This window comes from Littorina saxatilis, linkage group LG4 (genome assembly GCF_037325665.1).
Source record: "Littorina saxatilis isolate snail1 linkage group LG4, US_GU_Lsax_2.0, whole genome shotgun sequence".
NCBI lineage: Eukaryota > Metazoa > Mollusca > Gastropoda > Littorinimorpha > Littorinidae > Littorina > Littorina saxatilis.
In genome coordinates this window covers 31,296,872-31,316,688 of record NC_090248.1, presented here as the reverse complement: position 1 = coordinate 31,316,688, position 19,817 = coordinate 31,296,872, and the positions used below count along the sequence as shown (strand labels likewise).

General features: G+C 45.1%; 1 protein-coding gene across 5 annotated transcripts in view; it reads right to left on the bottom strand.

Moving 5' to 3' along the window:
- Window positions 1–19,817, bottom strand: part of LOC138964484 (glutamic acid-rich protein-like) — a 266,503-nt gene that overhangs the window by 111,080 nt on the left and 135,606 nt on the right. The window contains exon 3 of one of the 5 annotated variants that reach the window (XM_070336456.1): window positions 15,553–15,588. The exons of the other annotated variants lie outside the window; for them this stretch is intronic. Coding sequence (XP_070192557.1) covers window positions 15,553–15,567 — 15 coding nt within the window. The 5' untranslated portion in view covers window positions 15,568–15,588. The remainder of the gene's footprint in view (window positions 1–15,552; window positions 15,589–19,817) is intronic. 5 annotated transcript variants of the gene reach the window in all.

Here is a 19,817-nt window from a genome sequence, read left to right as displayed (position 1 = left end):
GCTTCCGCATACTATAGCATGCGTTGACCAGACCTACTCATGTTCCAACGATCTCACTGCATCCTGATAAATAGTAACAGACAAACTGGTATGAACTTCTGAACGAGCTCAAACTTGTGAAATATGTGGATCTGGATTGTCGCTAAAAATGGAACTGCATCTTTTCCATGACACAGAAGTTGTAGATTCTCCGGTTCAGCATTGCAAAAATAGCTGAAACCCACTGAATTCTAAGCTAGGAAAACACATTAAACAAAAACAGACACACTGGTATGAACTTCTGAACGAGCTCAAACTTGTGAAATATGTGGATCTGGATTGTCGCTAAAAATGGAACTGCATCTTTTCCATGACACAGAAGTTGTAGATTCTCCGGTTCAGCATTGTAAAAATAGCTGAAACCCACTGAATTTTAAGCTAGGAAAACACATTGAACAAAACTTCAAAAGGTATACATACTGCAGACAAAGATTTTGCAATACCTTCGACGCATGCTTTGCGTTTGTTGCTGTTGTTACGTGCAACAGTCGTGTCAGTGCAACACTCAACCTTGCCAGAGTCGTTTAATGCTGTTTTAGACCTAATAACGAAAACGCGCCACTCGGCATCGCCAGGTCCAGCCGATGAACAGCAGCGGATCAATGACGACTGGACCGGATCCTTGGCATGAGGCTAATGGTCACCTAATCCCTCCTCACCCCTCACCCCCCTCCGCCTCCCCTACAACCATCTCCCACCACCATCCCTCTCCCTGTCCATCTTCTCTAAAACCATTTCTCTTCGACCCTCTCTGGAGGGGAAGGCAAGCCACGTCTCTGCCCTTCGTGGAAGCCAGGCACGGTGGACTGACGACGTCCTACAGTTGTTGATGCAGTCCAGGCTGAGAATTCTTGCTTGTTTTCTCCAGTTTCTTGTGGTCAAAAAGTGACTTGTACAGTCTCTTCAGGGTTTCTTTTTGCGTGGTAAACTGACAATGAATGATAATAATACTACAAAGGTGCCGACAGTCTTCGTTCCAAAAAAGAGCCACTCTAATGTTATCTAGTTTTAAAATTATTCAAAAAGTACGGTGTCCACAAGCATTATTGGGAGGGATACATCTTAGATATCTCTTCGTGGCGGGATAGGACTGCCAACCCCAAACCCATTTTCCCGAAAGAGTTTCAGCAGACCTCTGTTTCTTTGTAAATCGATGATTATGAATAGAGTAAGCAAGTTGTGGACAAGTCCAAGTCCCTGTGCGATATATTTACTCTTTTCTTACTATCATAACATATTATGGTGAATATAAAATCAGATTGAATGGGGATGTTGTCATTGAAATAATGACGGTCCTTGACGGACACATTCAACCCCCCCCCCCCCCCCCCCCCCCCATTCAAAATAAGTTCCATTCAAATACTGCGGCGCAAACTTTCTTCTTCTTCTTCTTCTCCAAACAACACTACTTCGCTCTGCACTTTAAACATTTTGTGGAAACACAGCAAAGCGCTAAACACTGTGGCGCTAACGTTTAAAGCCTTTCAAAAACAATGAACTCTCAGGGGAGAGAAAAACACATTATAATGCTTTTACGTACAATCGACGAGCCCGGATCTTTTTCCAGGTTTTTATCGACTGCCCTGCACCACTTAAAATGTCTTTGGACAAAAAAAGCTAAGTTCACTTACAGCAAAAGGTCAAACAAAACCTTCGCCCGACACTACTGTCCCTCCTGACGTCACCTTCCCTCCCCCTCCGCACCCCTCCCCCAACACATCGCATCCCCCTCTCCATCATTACCCCTCCCCCTGTCACTTCTGTCTGTCTGTTGTTCTATTCATTTTCAGCTCCCTGGTGAAATGAACGGACAAGCTCGCGCGTAGAAAAAGAAGAGAAAACAAAAGTGAATCTCAAAGTATCAAATTAATACAATACCTCACGGACCATTGACAGTATGCATTAAGAGCATGCCAGACAGTCGTTCCCTTGCTGGTCTCAATGTGTCGCAATCTGCACCCAGAAATGCACAACTGCACATTCCCCCCTTGTCCCATCCCCTTCTCCCCCCTCCCCTCCATCACCTCCCTCTCTATCTGTCTCTACCCGAATTCCCGCTTCCCTTCCTTTGAACTGATTTTTTTTTTTTTTTTTTGGGGGGGGGGGGGGTATCCACCACCTCAAAGACACTCGCACCTCCCTCCCCCAATCCCGTCCTTCCCCCCCCCCTCTCCTCTCTCTCTATCTGTCTCTACCCCAATCCTCTCTTCCCTTCCCTTGAAATTTGGGGAGAGGTACCCGCCCCCCCCCCCTCCCACACACACACACCACCCTTCCTCCCTCTACTTGAGAAAAGCTGCAGACAAGCGATTAAAATCCCGTTCTCAATCCGACAGGCAGACAGACAGAGACACGAAGCGAGGCTGGAAATACACCCGCGCCCTCTCCGCGTCTGGTACACTGAGCTGTCAAGCAAGGGCTGGACACAGCACGGAACTCGTTTTTCTTGCTGTTCTCCGCAATATTTCTTCCATTCTTGGCTGTTGTCCGCTTTGCCGGGGTCTGCAGGAAAGATGTAGTTTGTGGATTCATAAGCGAGCACGGCTGGGGCTTCTGCGTCGGATGGCTTCAATCTGGACGTGGTTGGGGAATGGTTTTTTTGTTTTGTTTTTTTTGTCTGCAGATTACTTTGCTGGACAGCTTTTGTTTTCAGTGTTACTGGTCATACGACATTCTGGCATTGTTCTTCTGCATGTTACATAATGCTGGAAAGAGTTTGGTCTCTGAGTTACGGGTCATATAACATGCTGGTATTGTTCTTCTGCATGTTACATATTGCTGGGAAGAGTTTGGTCTCTGTGTTACGGGTCATATAACATGCTGGTATTGTTCTTCTGCATGTTACATATTGCTGGGAAGAGTTTGGTCTCTGTGTTACGGGTCATATAACATGCTGGTATTGTTCTTCTGCATGTTACATATTGCTGGGAAGAGTTTGGTCCTCTATGCTACTGTTCGTAACCTGTACCAGATTCGTATCTCATGCCTTTTTTCCCCATTTTCTATTTCTGAGAGTGTTCAAGTGCCCGTTTGGCAAATGGTCCCAAGTCTTCAAGGCCAACTCGTGAACAAGAACAGAAGATGTGATTCAACCGCCAACTACAGGCAGATACCGATACGTTTACACCCTACTAAAGGGCCAAGGTCTCTAATCAAATTTCTGCTCTGGGCAACCACCACGGGAGCCAACTGGAATAAAAGGAACTTGTTAAATTTACTAGCACGAAAGGAGGACTTGACACACCACTATCGTTATCAAAAATCAGACATTACCAAAGACGGCTGCGAGCCACCAATTGACGAGGGCCCTGGGGTCGGGGGTGGGGGGTTGGGGGTGGGGGGGGGGGGGTATGAGGTGTTGCCGCCCGGGGGCCCAGCGACTGTAAGCAAGATATGGTCCCTGACCCCTTCGGCCCAAGTTTCAGCATTTTCCGGCAGGGGCTCCGACTGTCTCCGTGGTGACGATGATGCCAGCCCAGCCTCTCCTAGGCTCAAACAGCCAATGAATATGCATGAGATGAAGGCAAGTCAAAGACGTAATTTGTATACATCTTCATGTTCATTACCCAGACCAATCCTCACTGACAGTTTAAGGGTGGAGAAGGCTGGGGAGGGGGATGATGTGGGGAGAGGGGGATAGACAGAAGGATATATAACGAACAGGCAATGGAGGGAAGAATGAAGGTAGGAAAAGTAAAAGGCAAAAAAATGTAGTAGTTGGCATTGAAAAACCTTACACGAGAAAAGAGAGAGTCAGACACACAACAACGTAAAGGTCTTCTCTCTCAGCGGCTAAGCTTCAGAAGGAATGCAAAAGTCCGACCGAAGAGTACATATCAACAGAAGGCTCAGGAGATAAGTCAGAGAGAAGGGTCATCTTTCTTCTGCCTCATTTCCTTAGACCATTCCAAGCCTGACCAGTCGCCGATGTCCAACAAGCGGTCAGAAATAGCGTCAGGAAGAAGAAGACAGAGGTAAAGAAAGAGCGACAAAAGGAGAAAGAAGCTTTGGACAGAAGGATGACTTGCGCCATCGACTGATCCCAACGGCATCTGAGCGGATCAGTGACATCATAGGACAGCGATAATGTTTAGGATCTATCTCTGTCTGTCTCTGTCTCTGTCTCTCTTCTGTCTGTCTCTGTCTCTGTCTCTGTCTCTCTCTCTCGACAGATGGCATTGCATAACATCGTAATGAAGCTGGTTATTTGTATCAATGTTTGTCAGCACCATATCGTAAGACAGGGATCAAGCCCACACAACAGCCTCTCTGTCTCTGTCTTTCTGCCCCCCCCCCTTCCCCCAGAACCTCGCAAGTAACATGTAACGCTTTATCGTCAACAGCATCGCGTATGGTAATCTTTTTATTTTGTATGTCTGTCAATGATTGGCTGCATGTACAGGTGCCCTCATGGGATACAGATGATGTCCAAAAAATATCTGTTTCCCCAGAACCTCGTCGGCAACAGGTGACACTTAATCATCAACAGATGGCATCGCATATCGTCTCAGCTTAGCTAGCAATGCTTGGCGGTGCCATTATGGGATAGGAATTATATCTCGAAAATATGCTTCTATGTCTCTCTGCACTCGGAACCTCGTAGCCAACATGTGACACCTTATCATCAAATAGATGTCAATGCAGAACGTCGCTGGTTATTGCTGCAAACGCTTGGCACCACCATTGTAGAACAGGCACAGACAATCTCCCTGTCTCTCTCTCTCGCTCTCTAACCCAAAATCTCCGTACGCAACATGTGACACTTAATCATCAACAGATGGCATCGCACGCATATCGTCTCCGTTAAGCTGGCAGTGGTTGCTGCCGCTGCCAATGCCTGACTGTATAGATTACGATCGTTAATGGGGGACTGTAAATGCAGATCGATACAGTCCTTGCCGTCCTTTCCCCTGCTGCCATTTTTGCCTGTAAGCGGAGGATTTGTTTCCACGAAACATCACGGGGCATTATAAAGTGCTCAGCCCCCGAGAGATATTGGTTACTATCATTCTCAAGTTATTGCCCATTTGGTTATTATCCTTTTAGAAAGTATTGCCCTTTTTTGTCATTGCCCTTTTTTGTCATTATCATTTTAAAAATATTGCCCGGTTTTTATGTTAGTATTTAGTACCTCTACTTATACCTGAAGGAACTACACGCCAAGAAAATTGTAATAATATTTTCCCCAAGGTTGCCAACATCTTCCATGAAGAAATTGAACCGAAGGCTACTGTCACCAGAAGTCTTCGAAATTGTAAGTATTTGTTTTCGTTAAACAAAATTCTATGAACATAATTTGCTCTTGGTGACCGCAACCGGACGAGCAAAATAATAATATCAATAAAATGGAAATCGGAAAAGACACGAGAGAGAGAGAGAGAGAGAGAGAGAGAGAGAGAGAGAGAGAGAGAGAGAGAGGAAAGAGAGAGAGAGGAAAGAGAGAAGAGAGAGGAGAGAGAGAGGAGAGAGAGAGAGAAAGGGAGGGAGACACTGAACTTTATTGCAAAAGGATAGAGGTTTTAGGCAAAGCCTAATCTTAGAGAGAGAGAGAGAGAGAGAGAGAGAGAGAGAGAGAGAGAGAGAGAGAGAGAGAGACAGAGACAGAGACAGAGACAGAGAATCAGAGAAAGAGAGAGGGTCGAAATAAGACACAAACATACGACACAATTTGATGACCAAGAAAAAAATAGTCAGAAGCGGAACGAGCGAAGAGACATCAAAGATTGTGAAGCTCTGTCCTAAAAACATGAAGATTGGTGCTGATGAGAGGGTTGTAATCCACTGCTCTCGCCTATCGCCTTCATCGCTTGTTTCGCGCTAATATCTATGCATATTGAGGCCAGCCCAGATCGAAGGGGGTCATTAATCACTCTGTGGGGGGATAGGAGGAAAAGAGACGACTGGGGGAGGGGAGGAGGAGGTAGTGGGAGGGGGTGGGGAAGGTCGAGGCAAGCGGAAATTAGTGCCACGGTTGGTTGGATTGGGTAACAAGGAGGAGAGACACAAGGGTTGTGATGTCTGCAATACAATATTTCCATTTCTCACTTGAGCAACAACAAATGTAAGTCAAAGATGTTAAGGGGTTAACTCCTAGTGAATGCTGTTGAAAAAAACCCATTTCATTTCACTGAAGAAGGGCGTGGCCCGAAAGTCTTTGGAACTTGGTGTTTACTGTGTTTTTTTTCTAATTAAAGAAAAAAACACCCAACTAACTGGGACTTCATACTCATTCAAATGTACACTCTTTTGAAGTATACGTAGAGCAAAACGTAAATTTGAATTTGAACCAATGACAAGCACAGAAACAACGTCCACTACAACTTATGGCAAAGCGAAAACGACAAAATACGCCCATTTACACACTAAATTTTCCAACCTAAAAAAACCAAAAAACAAAAAAACCACACAAGCAACTTTTCGCTGATAACGCAGCATGCAACACAACGACGACTCCCGGGCCAACAACAAGGGGAGAGAAGAACAGAACAATAGCCTTGGAGAGAAAGAGAGAGGCCTCGGTAGTCGCCATGGAGACCTCCCAGAGCACTGATTTCAAATGGTGCTAGAGCCTTGCACTGATTCATCTATCCACCACTCGAGATCAGTGTCTAAGAGCCTCAAGTCGTTTCCTCGCTGCAGCCGCGTGTGGGGTTTCACCTCACCCTGGCGTGGAGTTTCACCTCACCCTGGCGTGGAGTAGCGGAGTAGTAGGGTTCTCCCATGAAGTACTCCGACCCATTATCCAGATAGTTAGCCAGGACGTCTTGGCCGAAGCTTGTCGAGGACGTGGAGAGAAAGAGAGGCCTTTCAAGACAAGGCGCACAAAAGCTGCCACCGCATAGAAGCTGGAGCTGTTTTAACTCCGGTGAAAGACCGGCACGGTTGGCCTAGTGGTAAGGCGTCCGCCCCGTGATCGGGAGGTCGTGGGTTCGAACCCCGGCCGGGTCATACCTAAGACTTTAAAATTGGCAATCTAGTGGCTGCTCCGCCTGGCGTCTGGCATTATGGGGTTAGTGCTAGGACTGGTTGGTCCGGTGTCAGAATAATGTGACTGGGTGAGACATGAAGCCTGTGCTGCGACTTCTGTCTTGTGTGTGGCGCACGTTAAATGTCAAAGCAGCACCGCCCTGATATGGCCCTTCGTGGTCGGCTTGGCGTTAAACAAACAAACAAACAAACAAACAAACTCCAGTGAAGGACCGACCCGACAACCTCAAGGAGCTTTCAGTTTACACACACCTCCATAACATACGCAATTACGAGTTGGAATTCTGCAGAATGCCTCGGAACAAAAACTAATTAGGTTTCATACATAGTACCTGGCAAATAAGAAAATTGCAACTAAGGCTCCATACATATATCCAAAAGTCAGCGTAGATGATAATACATTATGCGGACGTGCTGAATGCTCAATATATCTTTCTGAAGTGAAACTGCAAAACCCGAACTGCAAGAAAATGAAGTATAGGTCCCTACCTGTGCATGAGAAGTCATGGCTACCTCGACAGCGCTGTCGTCTCGGACCAGGACAAACTTGAGATCAGGATAATCTATTCCCAGCTTTATATCTGTATGATGGAGTCCGCTAATGGGCGCTTAACGATCGCAAAGCCTTTTTCGATCAAGAGCTGAGTCCGGCGTCCGTGTGCAACACCTCCAAATACGAGAACATGCAGTCAACAAGAGAATGTCCACTTGTCCGAGTTTGTCCAAATATGTCACTTTATATCAAAGTGTCAGCAAAATGTAACATAATATGTCCGTACTGAGTGCAATCCCCATTTTCCCCACGAAAGTTCCGTTTGTTACTCAAAAAGGGGGACACAGTCCAGAACCAAATGCTGAGATTGCAAATGTTTCGTACCTCATCAACTTAATGCATCAAAATCCGTCCACAATGTTGTCTGAACAGCAATGTTCGAGCTGTCACACAAGAACGTTCGAGCAACAGTTCGACACACAGACTCACACTCTGTGTAAAGCACATTGGTAAGCACAAGCGCGAACGGAGAACACCTTCACACGTAGCAGTGACAAGTGAGGCCGGCCAGTGACGCGACGAGAAGAGAAGTGAAATGGTCAAATGTCCAGTCCCCGTTCGTTTGTGAGACGTAAAGCTCCGTCCACCGTCCACATTCACACACGACAAGTGCTCGGACAGGCGCGGACTGACTGACTGACCACTGGGTGACCAAGCCAAGCTCGCTACATTCCTCGCACGCTACGGCCCATTGTTCACTTCGCTACTACCCCACGCACACTCCACCCACCACCCCCAACAACACTACGAAACCGCTGAGGACCCCCACCACAACCACTACCCCTAAACCACCCTACTCCCACCCCTAACACTATACCACTGAGAATCACCCACCCACCCCTACTCCCACCCCACAACACTAATCCACCCTATTCCCACACCGTCAACGGCATGAAAAACCACCCTACTCCTTTCACAACCTAGCATAAAGCCTCCCTGGCAGTTGTGTGTGTGTGTCTGTGTGTGTGTCTGTGTGTACAACAGTACGTTGGTTCGTCCCACAGGCACAGCTTTGGTCCGGCCTGTCCAGCCCGCAGTGGGGTTGGCCTGGGTTACTGGACTGCAATGGGGCATTAAGAGGTCCTGGTGTCAACCCCCGCGGGTTAGGGGGAGTCCCATATTAGTTGGGACGAGAAAGAATTTACCCGATGCTCCCCAGCATGTCGTAAGAGGCAACTAACGGATTCTGTTTCTCCTTTTACCCTGGTTAAGTGTTTCTTGTATAGAATAGAGTCAATTTTTGTAAAGATTTTAGTCAAGCAGTATGTAAGAAATGTTAAGTCCTTTGTACTAGAAACTTGCATTCTCCCAGTAAGGTAATATATTGTACTACGTTGCAAGCCCCTGGAGCAAATTTTTGATTCGTGCTTTTGCGAACAAGAAACAATTGACAAGTGGCTCTATCCCATCTCCCCCCTTTCCCCGTCGCGATATAACTTTCGTGGTTGAAAACGACGTTAAACACCAAATAAAGAAAGTCCTGCTGTCCACAATGTGTCAGGGCGGGGGAGCCGGCCCTGATTGAAAAGCCGGTGGCACCTGGCTCGTTACATCATCATCACTACCGCCACACACAATCCGCCTGTCCCTTTCTTGTTACAGCAGCTCGCTAATGCGTTGCCATTGGAATGGGCTTGTTGATACGTACAGGTTGATTGCAGTAAGTTCGAGTTTTTGCACTTAGGTGGTTATACCATTGTCAAAGAGGCTTTCCTTACAAAAACTACGAGGTGGGTTTTTTAAGGTTACTTTCTGGAAAGAATTGTTTGTGTAACATGCACAGTTAAAATAGAAGCGAGGCTCTTTTGCCCAAAGAATCACACAATACAATACAATACAATACAATACAATGCAACGCAACGCAACACAACGCAATGCAATGCAATGCAATGCAATGCAATACAATACAATACAATACAACACCGGTACATTACTAAAATGCCTGCAAACCGAGCGGAAAATACGCCCTCAGTCTGGCTGGCCACACAAACATTGACGACCAAACTGACCAAACTGTAAATCCCATTGTTCTTATTCTACACCAACCATCTACCAGACTACCTGTAGTTTGAGGGTGAATAAAATATTTCTGGATAGAAAGCACACACACACAAGAGCAAAATACGCCTGCATTCCTTGTTCAACTCATTCATTGGTCAAAACCAACCACAGTGTGGGTGCAAAATAATGAGGTGATTATTTCGCACACATGTTCTGCAAAGGAAAACCAGCGTCAACATAAAACACTGGCGAACCGGGCACAGGGGTGTCGTATGATGAAAAACCTTGAAGAATCGCCACCTTTATCAAGAGTGGGGAAAGTAAATGCAAAGGACTGTCTAAAACTTCTTAAATTTTCAAATCTTGTATGCTGAAAAAAAAACCCACCCCGACAACAACATAGCAACATCCCTGAAATGAGTCACAATACCAGGCAGTTTCCAACTTCAACAGATCAACGAAAGACTCAGTATAGATCGAGACACTAATACAGCAATCTTGTAACTAGGCGGGCGACTTACTGACTGGCCCAGAGAAGAAACAGATGGTTCATTAGTCCCGTTGTCCATCTTGCGTGATCGTCTTATGATGACAGATGTTGCAAGGCTGTCAACTTCTCCGCTACTTAGTGGGTCTAAATGGTGAACCATCTGAATCAAACCAGTGTTGGCATGGTCTTTGTCCGGCTTTAAGTAAAGCCTGCTCCAGCGATCATCGTTGCAAACTTACGATCCGGGTAACACAATTATGACTACATCCGTCAACTGCGTATATGCACCTATTCAACATAGCAGCTAAACAATGCTGTTTACCAAGTACAGACAAACAGACAGTTCCTTGTTGCGTCTGTATGTCTTGTGCATTTCTATAAGACCCTCAACGTGAGAACAGTCATGTTTTACCTCCTCTTCTCCAAATCTTCAATATAATAAAATCGTAAAAATACAAACAAACAACATAAGCAAAAATATTATAAAAAAAACACTAACCAAACTGACTCAGTGTAATAACCACAAGGACACGATTGCAGTAGCAGCCACCCAGACCACATTTCAGATATTGTCACACGTAAACAAGCAAATGACGAAGCTCCAAACTCCCCATTCGTGTAGGACGATCATTGATTGGTTCTCAGATTGTAAATCAGCACGCGCTAATCTGCATACGGCACCATCCGCCGCTCTCCTGTGGACGCCAAGAGACCCGCCATAAATCCACATACAAAACGATTTACAACTGATACTGAACAGTCACACTCGCACGGAGAAACACCAATCCTGAGAATGTCTTAGCAATCACTTGGTAACAAATGCATAATTAGCTGTATGTGACGAATCACACTCTCAGTCATGCATACAATTCAATGAATGATCTTTTAACAGTGCACGATAGATATACTTATTGGGAACACATATTCAAAATTCATTCGCTACGTGTGCATTAATGTACGGTTAGCTGCAGATTTACAGATTTAAAAGTGACGCAATACCAAGTAAATATATGCATACTGATCTCGTGTTTGATACGCAACATCATCTTGGTTACATATGCGCGTGCGATTTCCTGATAACTTTCTAAAGAACACCTGGCAGTGAAAGATCTGCAGTTGTGTCTTTAACAACGGAAATATTCACTTCGTACAAAGATTATCAATATCCAAATCAGGATGTTTCACAATCAAAGTAGAGCCGATTGGGAAAATGAATATGAACATGAACAATTCAACGAACTTAAAATGCTTCGCTCAAAGCTTTGAACCTGCGTCCTTTGATGATCAGACAAAACCCCACATATTTGTCAAAACCTGAACTGTTTCTTACTCCCTGTGAAAAACAAAAGAAAACAAAAAAACTCGCACACACACACACAAACACACACGCATACACCCAAACCCCCCCACACAACACACACACGCACAAACCACCATCTATCTATCTATCTATATATATATATATACGACTTGTGTCTGTCTGTGTGTGTGTGTGTGTGTGTGTGTGTGTGTGTGTGTGTGTGTGTGTGTGTGTGTGTGTGTGTGTGTGTTCGCGATGCACGGCCAAAGTTCTCGATGGATCTGCTTCAAATTTGGTGGGCATATTCAGGTAGACCCCGGACACAACCTGGTCGATGAGAATTTTCAACACGTGCTCTTAGCGCGCAGCGCTGAACCGATTTTGGTTTTTCTGTTCATCTTCCCAGATCCATTCCCAGTAACTCTTCCTTATCTTCTCCAGTGTTTTGCGTTTATCTCCCTTCCTTCGTGTGGCGTCAATCCATATTCCCGTTACTATTTTTAGAAGGTCACTGTCCACAAGGCTCAATCCATATTCCCGTTACTATTTTTAGAAGTTTTCCTTCGTGTGGCGTCAATCGCGTACGGTGCGCCACTCACCCGGCGAAGCCGGCGTACGGTGCGCCACTCACCCGGCAAAGCCGGGTATTCGGCTCTACTTCTTCCCGGCGAAGCCGGCTACCCGGCGAAGCGGGTATTCATCTAGTTTACAATAAACCTGTAACCACCATACAACAATGCAAGGGAAAACCCAACATAAATAAAGAAGGAATGAGAGGAAAGACACATACAACAACGGGGATTGGGAACAAAAACACCACACAAAACACAACATACAATGCATATAAGACTGGACGGTTGAGCTGAGAAACTAATTGAAGACGTTCCTGGGGAGTCTTTGGCAAAATGATGGAGGGTCAAGGGGGAGGGGTAGAAGTTGACGAACAAGCCACGATAAATCACATCACTATCTGATGGCTTCTTGTGAGGATGCTGATGGATCGCCATTTGTCACTGTCTCTCTCTCTTTCTGTGTTCTTCAATACTGTATGATGGTTTGTGTGAATTGTGCTTTAGATATAGAGGTGTGTATGTGTGTGTGTGTGTGTGTGTGTGTGTGTGTGTGTGTGTGTGTGTGTGTGTGCGTGTGAGCGTGTGTGTGTGAACTTGTGTGTGTGTGTGTGACTTGTGTGTGTGTGTGTGTGTGTGTGTGTGTGTGTGTGTGTGTGTGTGTGTATAAGTGTATGTGTGTTCGTGTGTGTGTGTGTGTGTTCGTGTGTGTGTGTGTGTGTGTGTTTGTGTGTGTGTGTGTGTATGCCTGGCAGCCTACAAGTGTGCATGTTTGATTTGCATGTACCTGCTGTACACACACATACATACACACACACACACACACACACACACACACACACACACACACACACGCACACACACACATCTCCATCACTCAAATTGCGACAAAGAGACAGGAGCATAATTATTTACTTACATGCAATTCACCTAACAACACAAAATCAAAACTTCTTGTTATTGTAATACCACTACTTAATAAAAGTCCCCTCTTACATATATCTAAGTCTCAGTCATAACCGCACCGATTACACCTACGCGCAACGCAACAAGCACAGCTATTCTAGTCTAGCAAACATCAGCGAAATTATCGCAGCGACAGCTCACAAACGACAAAACGTGTTGACTCGAAATCCGATTCAAAATCGAAGCAATCGTGACAGTATCCTGATACAGAGCTTTTTCAGAATTGTCAGGTGTGATGTCAAATTATTCACAAGGGAACAGAGCTTATACCGATTACAGACACAAATACAGACATACAAACAGGCAGGCGTAGACACACGGGCGCACGCACATGTAAACAGACAAACGCTCTGACGCGCACACACTGAGGCACATAACGATATGCAGGCGAGCGCACATAAACGAACGCACAAGCGTGCGTACACGCATAATTATGCGATCGAGCGCACCGACACACATACACACACACGAACACACAGACACAGACACAGACACACACACGCACACACACACACACATACACGCTATCAGGCACACACAAACACTCACACACCTGAACACACACCTAGGAGCATACAGCGGTCAACTCGATCATCAAAAGCTGTCATCACCTCTAGCACCTTCCCCTCCTCCCCCGCACCCCCCCCCCATCTCTCTCTCTCCCTCTCGATTCACCCCGGTCTCTCCTTCTCCTTCGTCCCCCCCCCCCCCCCACCTTCCCCTCCCCCCCCCCCTCCCCCGCCATGTATCCAAAATGCAACAAACCATCCCCAAGCGTGAGTAAAAAAAAAACTATGTCCACCCGAGCCGAGCGGGTTAAACGGGTAGCACCAGCTTCCAGCCAACACCCGACCACGCCCAACCCAGGGAATGACGGTTATTTGCGGGTGGCCCACCCGGGTATTTCCGGGTGAGAAGCTGCAGACAGCAGTGACCGCGGGCAACTGATCGCACGTGACCCAATCACAGGTTCTGGGATTTATTTTCTGCATCCGTTTGACATTTTCAACAGCGTGTGTGCGTGTGTGCGTGTGCGTGTGTGTGCGTGTGTGTGTGTGTGTGTGTGTGTGTGTGCGTGCATGCGTGTGTGCGCTTCAGTGTGCGTGCGTATGCGTGTGTCAGTTTGTCTTCGTCTCTGAACTTGAGTTCGCGATGTCTTTATTCGTCTGGATCTCTCCATTGATCGCACCACCCCCCCCCCTCCCTCCCCCCCCCCCCCCACTGTGTCCATCCTTTCTCTTAGTCCCAACCTCATCCCCTCCCATACCTTCTTGAATGTATACCTACTTTGAAACAGCTTAACATACACCGTGCGCACGTGAAACAGTATATATCGCCCAAACTCGTCGCTGTTGATCGACATTACCAAAGAAGAAAACAGAAATGTCAGTCACAGCGAGAAGGACTCATGTGCTGAAATCAATACGGCTTAAAAACTCATACAGGTTTGACAGCTGTTGTCAGTATTGTGAGCCTGATATCAAACACATGTGCTTACGCGCATGTGCACGCGAACAACACAAACCCTCGCTAGGAAATAAAGTCATTCCAGGGCATTTCATTTTCGATACCGTAATCGCAACACCATGATTATGCTGTGGAATAACACACACAACCAATCAGGTTTCATCGCAACACAATGATTATGCTGTGGAATAACACACACAACCAATCAGGTTTCATCTCAACACAATCATTATGATACATAGACGTAACACACACAACCAATGAGGCTTTTCCAAAACATCATGATTATGCCATGGTATAACCAAACGTAAGTGCTTCGCTGAAACGACTATCAACTAATGACTTTCAGATTCCTTTCGGACTTGCAGGACCGTCTAAGCACGCACATACACAGGGCCCATCACCGAACAATCAAACTGACTAGTCAAAGTACTCATGGTCGAAACTTGGAGCAAATGTTAATCATTCTCCAAAGTATTATTTCTGATGGATAACGCAACATCTGCACGTACAGAAATACTCTCCATAGAACTATTGTAGTTTGACAACACAACGTAATGTCCGAAACAACTTTTTCTCAATATTGCTGTAACGCACGCGCATGTATACGTGAACTTGATTACTTCATGAAAAATGCAAATAAGAAGTTACAATTCGTAAGTAAATTGTTGTGACACACGCACACGTGTATACGAATATACACGTCTAAAAAAAATTGAGAGAAAAAAATTGAAGTGAACAAAACTGTTCTTAAGAATTTCACGAATGTTTGCGTGATGAAAGTTGCATATTTGATGGTGCGTTGGTTCACAATTCCCACTGGTGCATGAAGCCAAGTTTCGTCAAATTCGTAACACTCAAGAAAAGGAAATTAGAAGAGACGAATGACATGTATAACACAAAAGGGTTTAATCATAGTAACATTGTACGGTATATTTACCGCTCCTCACTCGTAGATATCACTACACTCTGTGAAACACACACACGTAGTACGGCCACCAAACCGGCCAAATGCAAACGATATGATGTCATTACGAACACAAACGTCAAACATACGTACGTAATACATGAGGTTAGTGAGCACTTTATGAGATTTGTGGCAACGACACTCGAATGGACAATATACAACAAAAATCATACGTGAGTGTGAACGCTAACAACCACAGCAAACGGAAAGTACCTGTTTCGGATCCATGTTTCAGCCGATTAAATGAATCTGGAAAGATGGACATGGGTGTTATAAAAGAGGAAGACAATTTTAACATCCAAGAACACCAAGAAAACTTATAATAAGCAATCGATGAATGACCATAGTGGAACCGCCTTTTTGAGACGCCCCGCCCCCCCTCCCCGTTTTAAAAATGTCCATCTTGTTAATGACCTTTACTTTACTTTCTTTACTTTATTTGGTGTTTAACGTCGTTTTCAACCACGAAGGTTATATCGCGACGGGGAAAGGGGGAGATGGGATAGAGCCACTTGTCAATTGTTTCTTGTTCACATAAGCACGAATCAAAAATGTGCTCCAGGGGCTTGCAACGTAGTACAATATATGACCTTACTGGGAGAATGCAAGTTTCCAGTACAAAGGACTTAACATTTCTTACATACTGCTTGACTAAAATCTTTACAAACATTGACTATATTCTATACAAGAAACACTTAACAAGGGTAAAAGGAGAAACAGAATCCGTTAGTCGCCTCTTACGACATGCTGGGGAGCATCGGGTAAAGTCTTCCCCCTAACCCGCGGGGGGCCAACAGAAGATGAAAAAAAAATTACCACAAAGTACAAACCTTCTGAAAATAGAATTTCAAGAAAACATCCCACCAAATTTCTATTTTTCTCAAACTGAAAACTTTCAAATTCACCGTGAACATTTCCCTCACAGCAACAAATGGGGAACATCCTAAAACATCGCAGCATAGTTATAATCCCCTCGTAGCATATTCATCAATAGGGTATTTATGGACGCGCAAGCTGCCAAAGAAGATAGCCTCCAGCAACCTACCTTCTTACGCATTGGATACAAACTTGGTCAATGTATTCCATCAACAATGTCTAGCACTCACTATGAAGACGGGTTCAGCTGCCGAGTATAAGTGAGTCCAAGTAAATCAATAGAGGCTACGCGATCTTTCACTGAGACTATAGCTATTATTCTTCCAAGAGTATGCAATGACTATAATTATCAGGAAGGGCGTTCCACGGACATTTCTGTGTGTGTGTGTGTGTGTGTGTGTGTGTGTGTGTGTGTGTGTGTGTGTGTGTGTGTGTGTCTGTCTGTCTGTCTGTCTGTCTGTGCGTGCGCGCGTGCGTGTGCGTGTGTGTGTGTGTAAGCGTGTTTATGTGTGGGTATCTGGGTGCATGCGACCGTGCGTGCGTGTTTGTATGCCTGTTTTAATCCGGTAATAACGGGAAATCAAGATAGTCTAGCATTAGTCAGCGCTATCGGTTTATGCTTTAGTTGACATTTTCTCTTTCCCGTAAATAATCATATCTGATCCAGTGCGTTGACAAGATTTGTTGGAACTGCCATTATAACTGAATGTTGGGTTTCCGATGAAGCTAGACTCCGCGTTGGTATGCCATTGACAAGTTTGCCATCAAATGCATGGCGAGTGCGATGACTGCTATATATATAATGATACACCGACACAAGTTTGGGTTTTCATATTTCGTCTCAAATCACGCCGCCAGTACATTTGTTTCTTTCTATAGAACTATTTTATGGAGATTTTCCCAAAACGTGTTTAAAAGTGATTGTCAATGGGAACTGAAGAGCACAGGAAGTACAATTTGATGTGCATTTTCTGCAGGGCGAAAATCATCCTACAGTTTTGAGTCTGTGAAGAGTATTTTATAGGCGACACAACTTTAAATTTCACTCGGCAGCTTTTCGTGCATTTAGTTCTCAGCTTGATGCTATGTTCTGCGTTTCCAGAAGCTATTTAAAACAAAAAACTCATTAAAGAAAGTTTTCACATCAATTTTTGTCTGGATATTTTGTACGTGGTTAAATTTCAGTCTCTGTCTCCGGTGTGAAACCGGATAGTCCAACAGATGTTTACTGCTTGCCAAAGCGCATGTCCCTTGTTGCAATGACTTCATGTTATGGAGGGGAAACAAAAAAGGAACAAAACTGAAGATTTGAAAAGCGTCCCTGCTCTACGTTTGTATTCTGTTTGAAAGATCAAAAATAAGAATAAATAATAGTTTTAAAAAAATCAAAACTAAACAAAAAATATGCTCCTAACCTGCACACCTACGATTATAAAGTTAACGTGAGACACAAGAAAAGACACAACCTGTGTAAGTTGTGTTCACATCCTTATTAACTAGTTTAAATCATACACGGCATACCTATCTTCACATCTCCGCTGCAAAGAGTCAGCGGTAATAACCAAGCAAAGACACTCGACGCTTGGGTAAATATTTCTCTAACCCCAGCCTCCTCGTACCCGGAACCTCCCACATTTAAAAACCACCCAATAACAAACATTAAAAAGGAACAGAAAAGGGTGGACATTCCTCTTGAACTCGAACAGGGGCAATTTTTAGGAAGATGAAGGGACCATAGTCATAGAATTGACAAAATAAATGACCCTCTCTCAGTAAGTGAAAGTTTGCATATTCAGCTAAAGAGGTTTGAAAACGGGGGAGAAAGGGACGCACATGACAAATAAGAAGCGCTCGGGGTGAAGTTTGTACACAAAAGTAAAGGAGCCGAGAGGGGAACTCGAAGATAGCGATCGGAGGCTCGTGTTTATTGACATAGCCTCCGGTTACTTTTCACCCCATATAACGCTCCCATTTCCCCGCTAATAACGCTTCATTGTGACATATGACAGTGGAACCTCCTTCTTCCCAGTGTCTGCCTTCCCCCTTCCCGGTTACTTTTCACCCCATATAACGCTCCCATTTCCCCGCTAATAACGCTTCATTGTGACATATGACAGTGGAACCTCCTTCTTCCCAGTGTCTGCCTTCCCCCTTCCCGGTTACTTTTCACCCCATATAACGCTCCCCTTTCCCCGCTAATAACGCTTCATTGTGACATATGACAGTGGAACCTCCCTCTTCCCAGTGTCTGCCTTCCCCCTTCCCGGTTACTTTTCACCCCATATAACGCTCCCCTTTCCCCGCTAATAACGCTTCATTGTGACATATGACAGTGGAACCTCCTTCTTCCCAGTGTCTGCCTTCCCCCTTCCCGGTTACTTTTCACCCCATATAACGCTCCCATTTTTCCTGCTCATAACAATTCATAGTTACAAAACATTGGAACCTCCCTCTTAAAGACACCCCAGTGTCTGGTTTCCCACTATGCTTTTGTATTTAAAGGCTGTTCTTAATTGAGCGGAGCCCGAAGGTAACTTCGTGAAGACTTCGCGAAGTCTTTTTTTTTTACCGAAACTGAATTCCGTGCCAGGCTTCACAAAACATTCCCCTTGGCCACGTAGCCGTTGAGGACGTACAATATGAATGTCATCGACATCCCCAATTTCAAGACCTACTTTTCTCAGGTTTTTTTTCTCACAAGGTATAAATGTGACCCTCCACCACGGAATGAGTCGCATGTCACCTTTGCATGATGTTCATATTTTTACATTTTCATAACGAGATTTTTATGCTCTATCCAGTGGTGAAACCCGTTTTAGAAAAGAGCGAAAACTGTTTGAATTATAAGCCTTAGTGACTAAGGTGACCCACACACTGTTACCAGACACTCCCCGGACTTATATTAAGCCGAGCGCAGAACCGCGCGAGGTGACATGCGACTCATTTCGTGGTGGAGGGTCACACATGTACCTTGATTTAAAGAATCTTCATCAAATGAGGAAGAGCGCTATGATAAGAAATGACCTCAGAACTCAGAAAGTTGAATCGCCAACCTATTGTAGTTCATTGCGATGTAATGGGGAGGTTTGGGAAGAGGGAGACCATTTCGTGCTCGATTAACGTATACGAAACAAAGGGAGTTCATATTTCAACGCTCTAGTGTTCACAACATAGTGTTCTCTGATGTCCCAGGAGGTTGGTTGCGCACAGCTCACACGCCTAGTCTCGTTGCACATCTCATTCCATTTTAAAACCTGATTTTCTGACAAATACGGCTGTCCTTCTTCTTCTTCTTCTTCGTTCATGGGCTTAGACTCCCACGTTCACTCATGTTTTTAGCACGAGTGGATTTTTACGTGTATGACCGTTTCTACCCCGCCATTCAGGCAGCTATACGCCGATTTCGGGGGATACACCGGTCCTGAAAGGGAGGTTCCACTGTACCAGCTATACTCCTCCCCCTTCCTCCTCCTCTCCCCCTCCTGCCCTCAACATATCCTGTACCAGCTATACTCCTCCCCCTTCCCCCCTCCTCTCCCCCTCCTGCCCTCAACATATCCTGTACCAGCTATACTCCTCCCCCTTCCCCCCTCCTCTCCCCC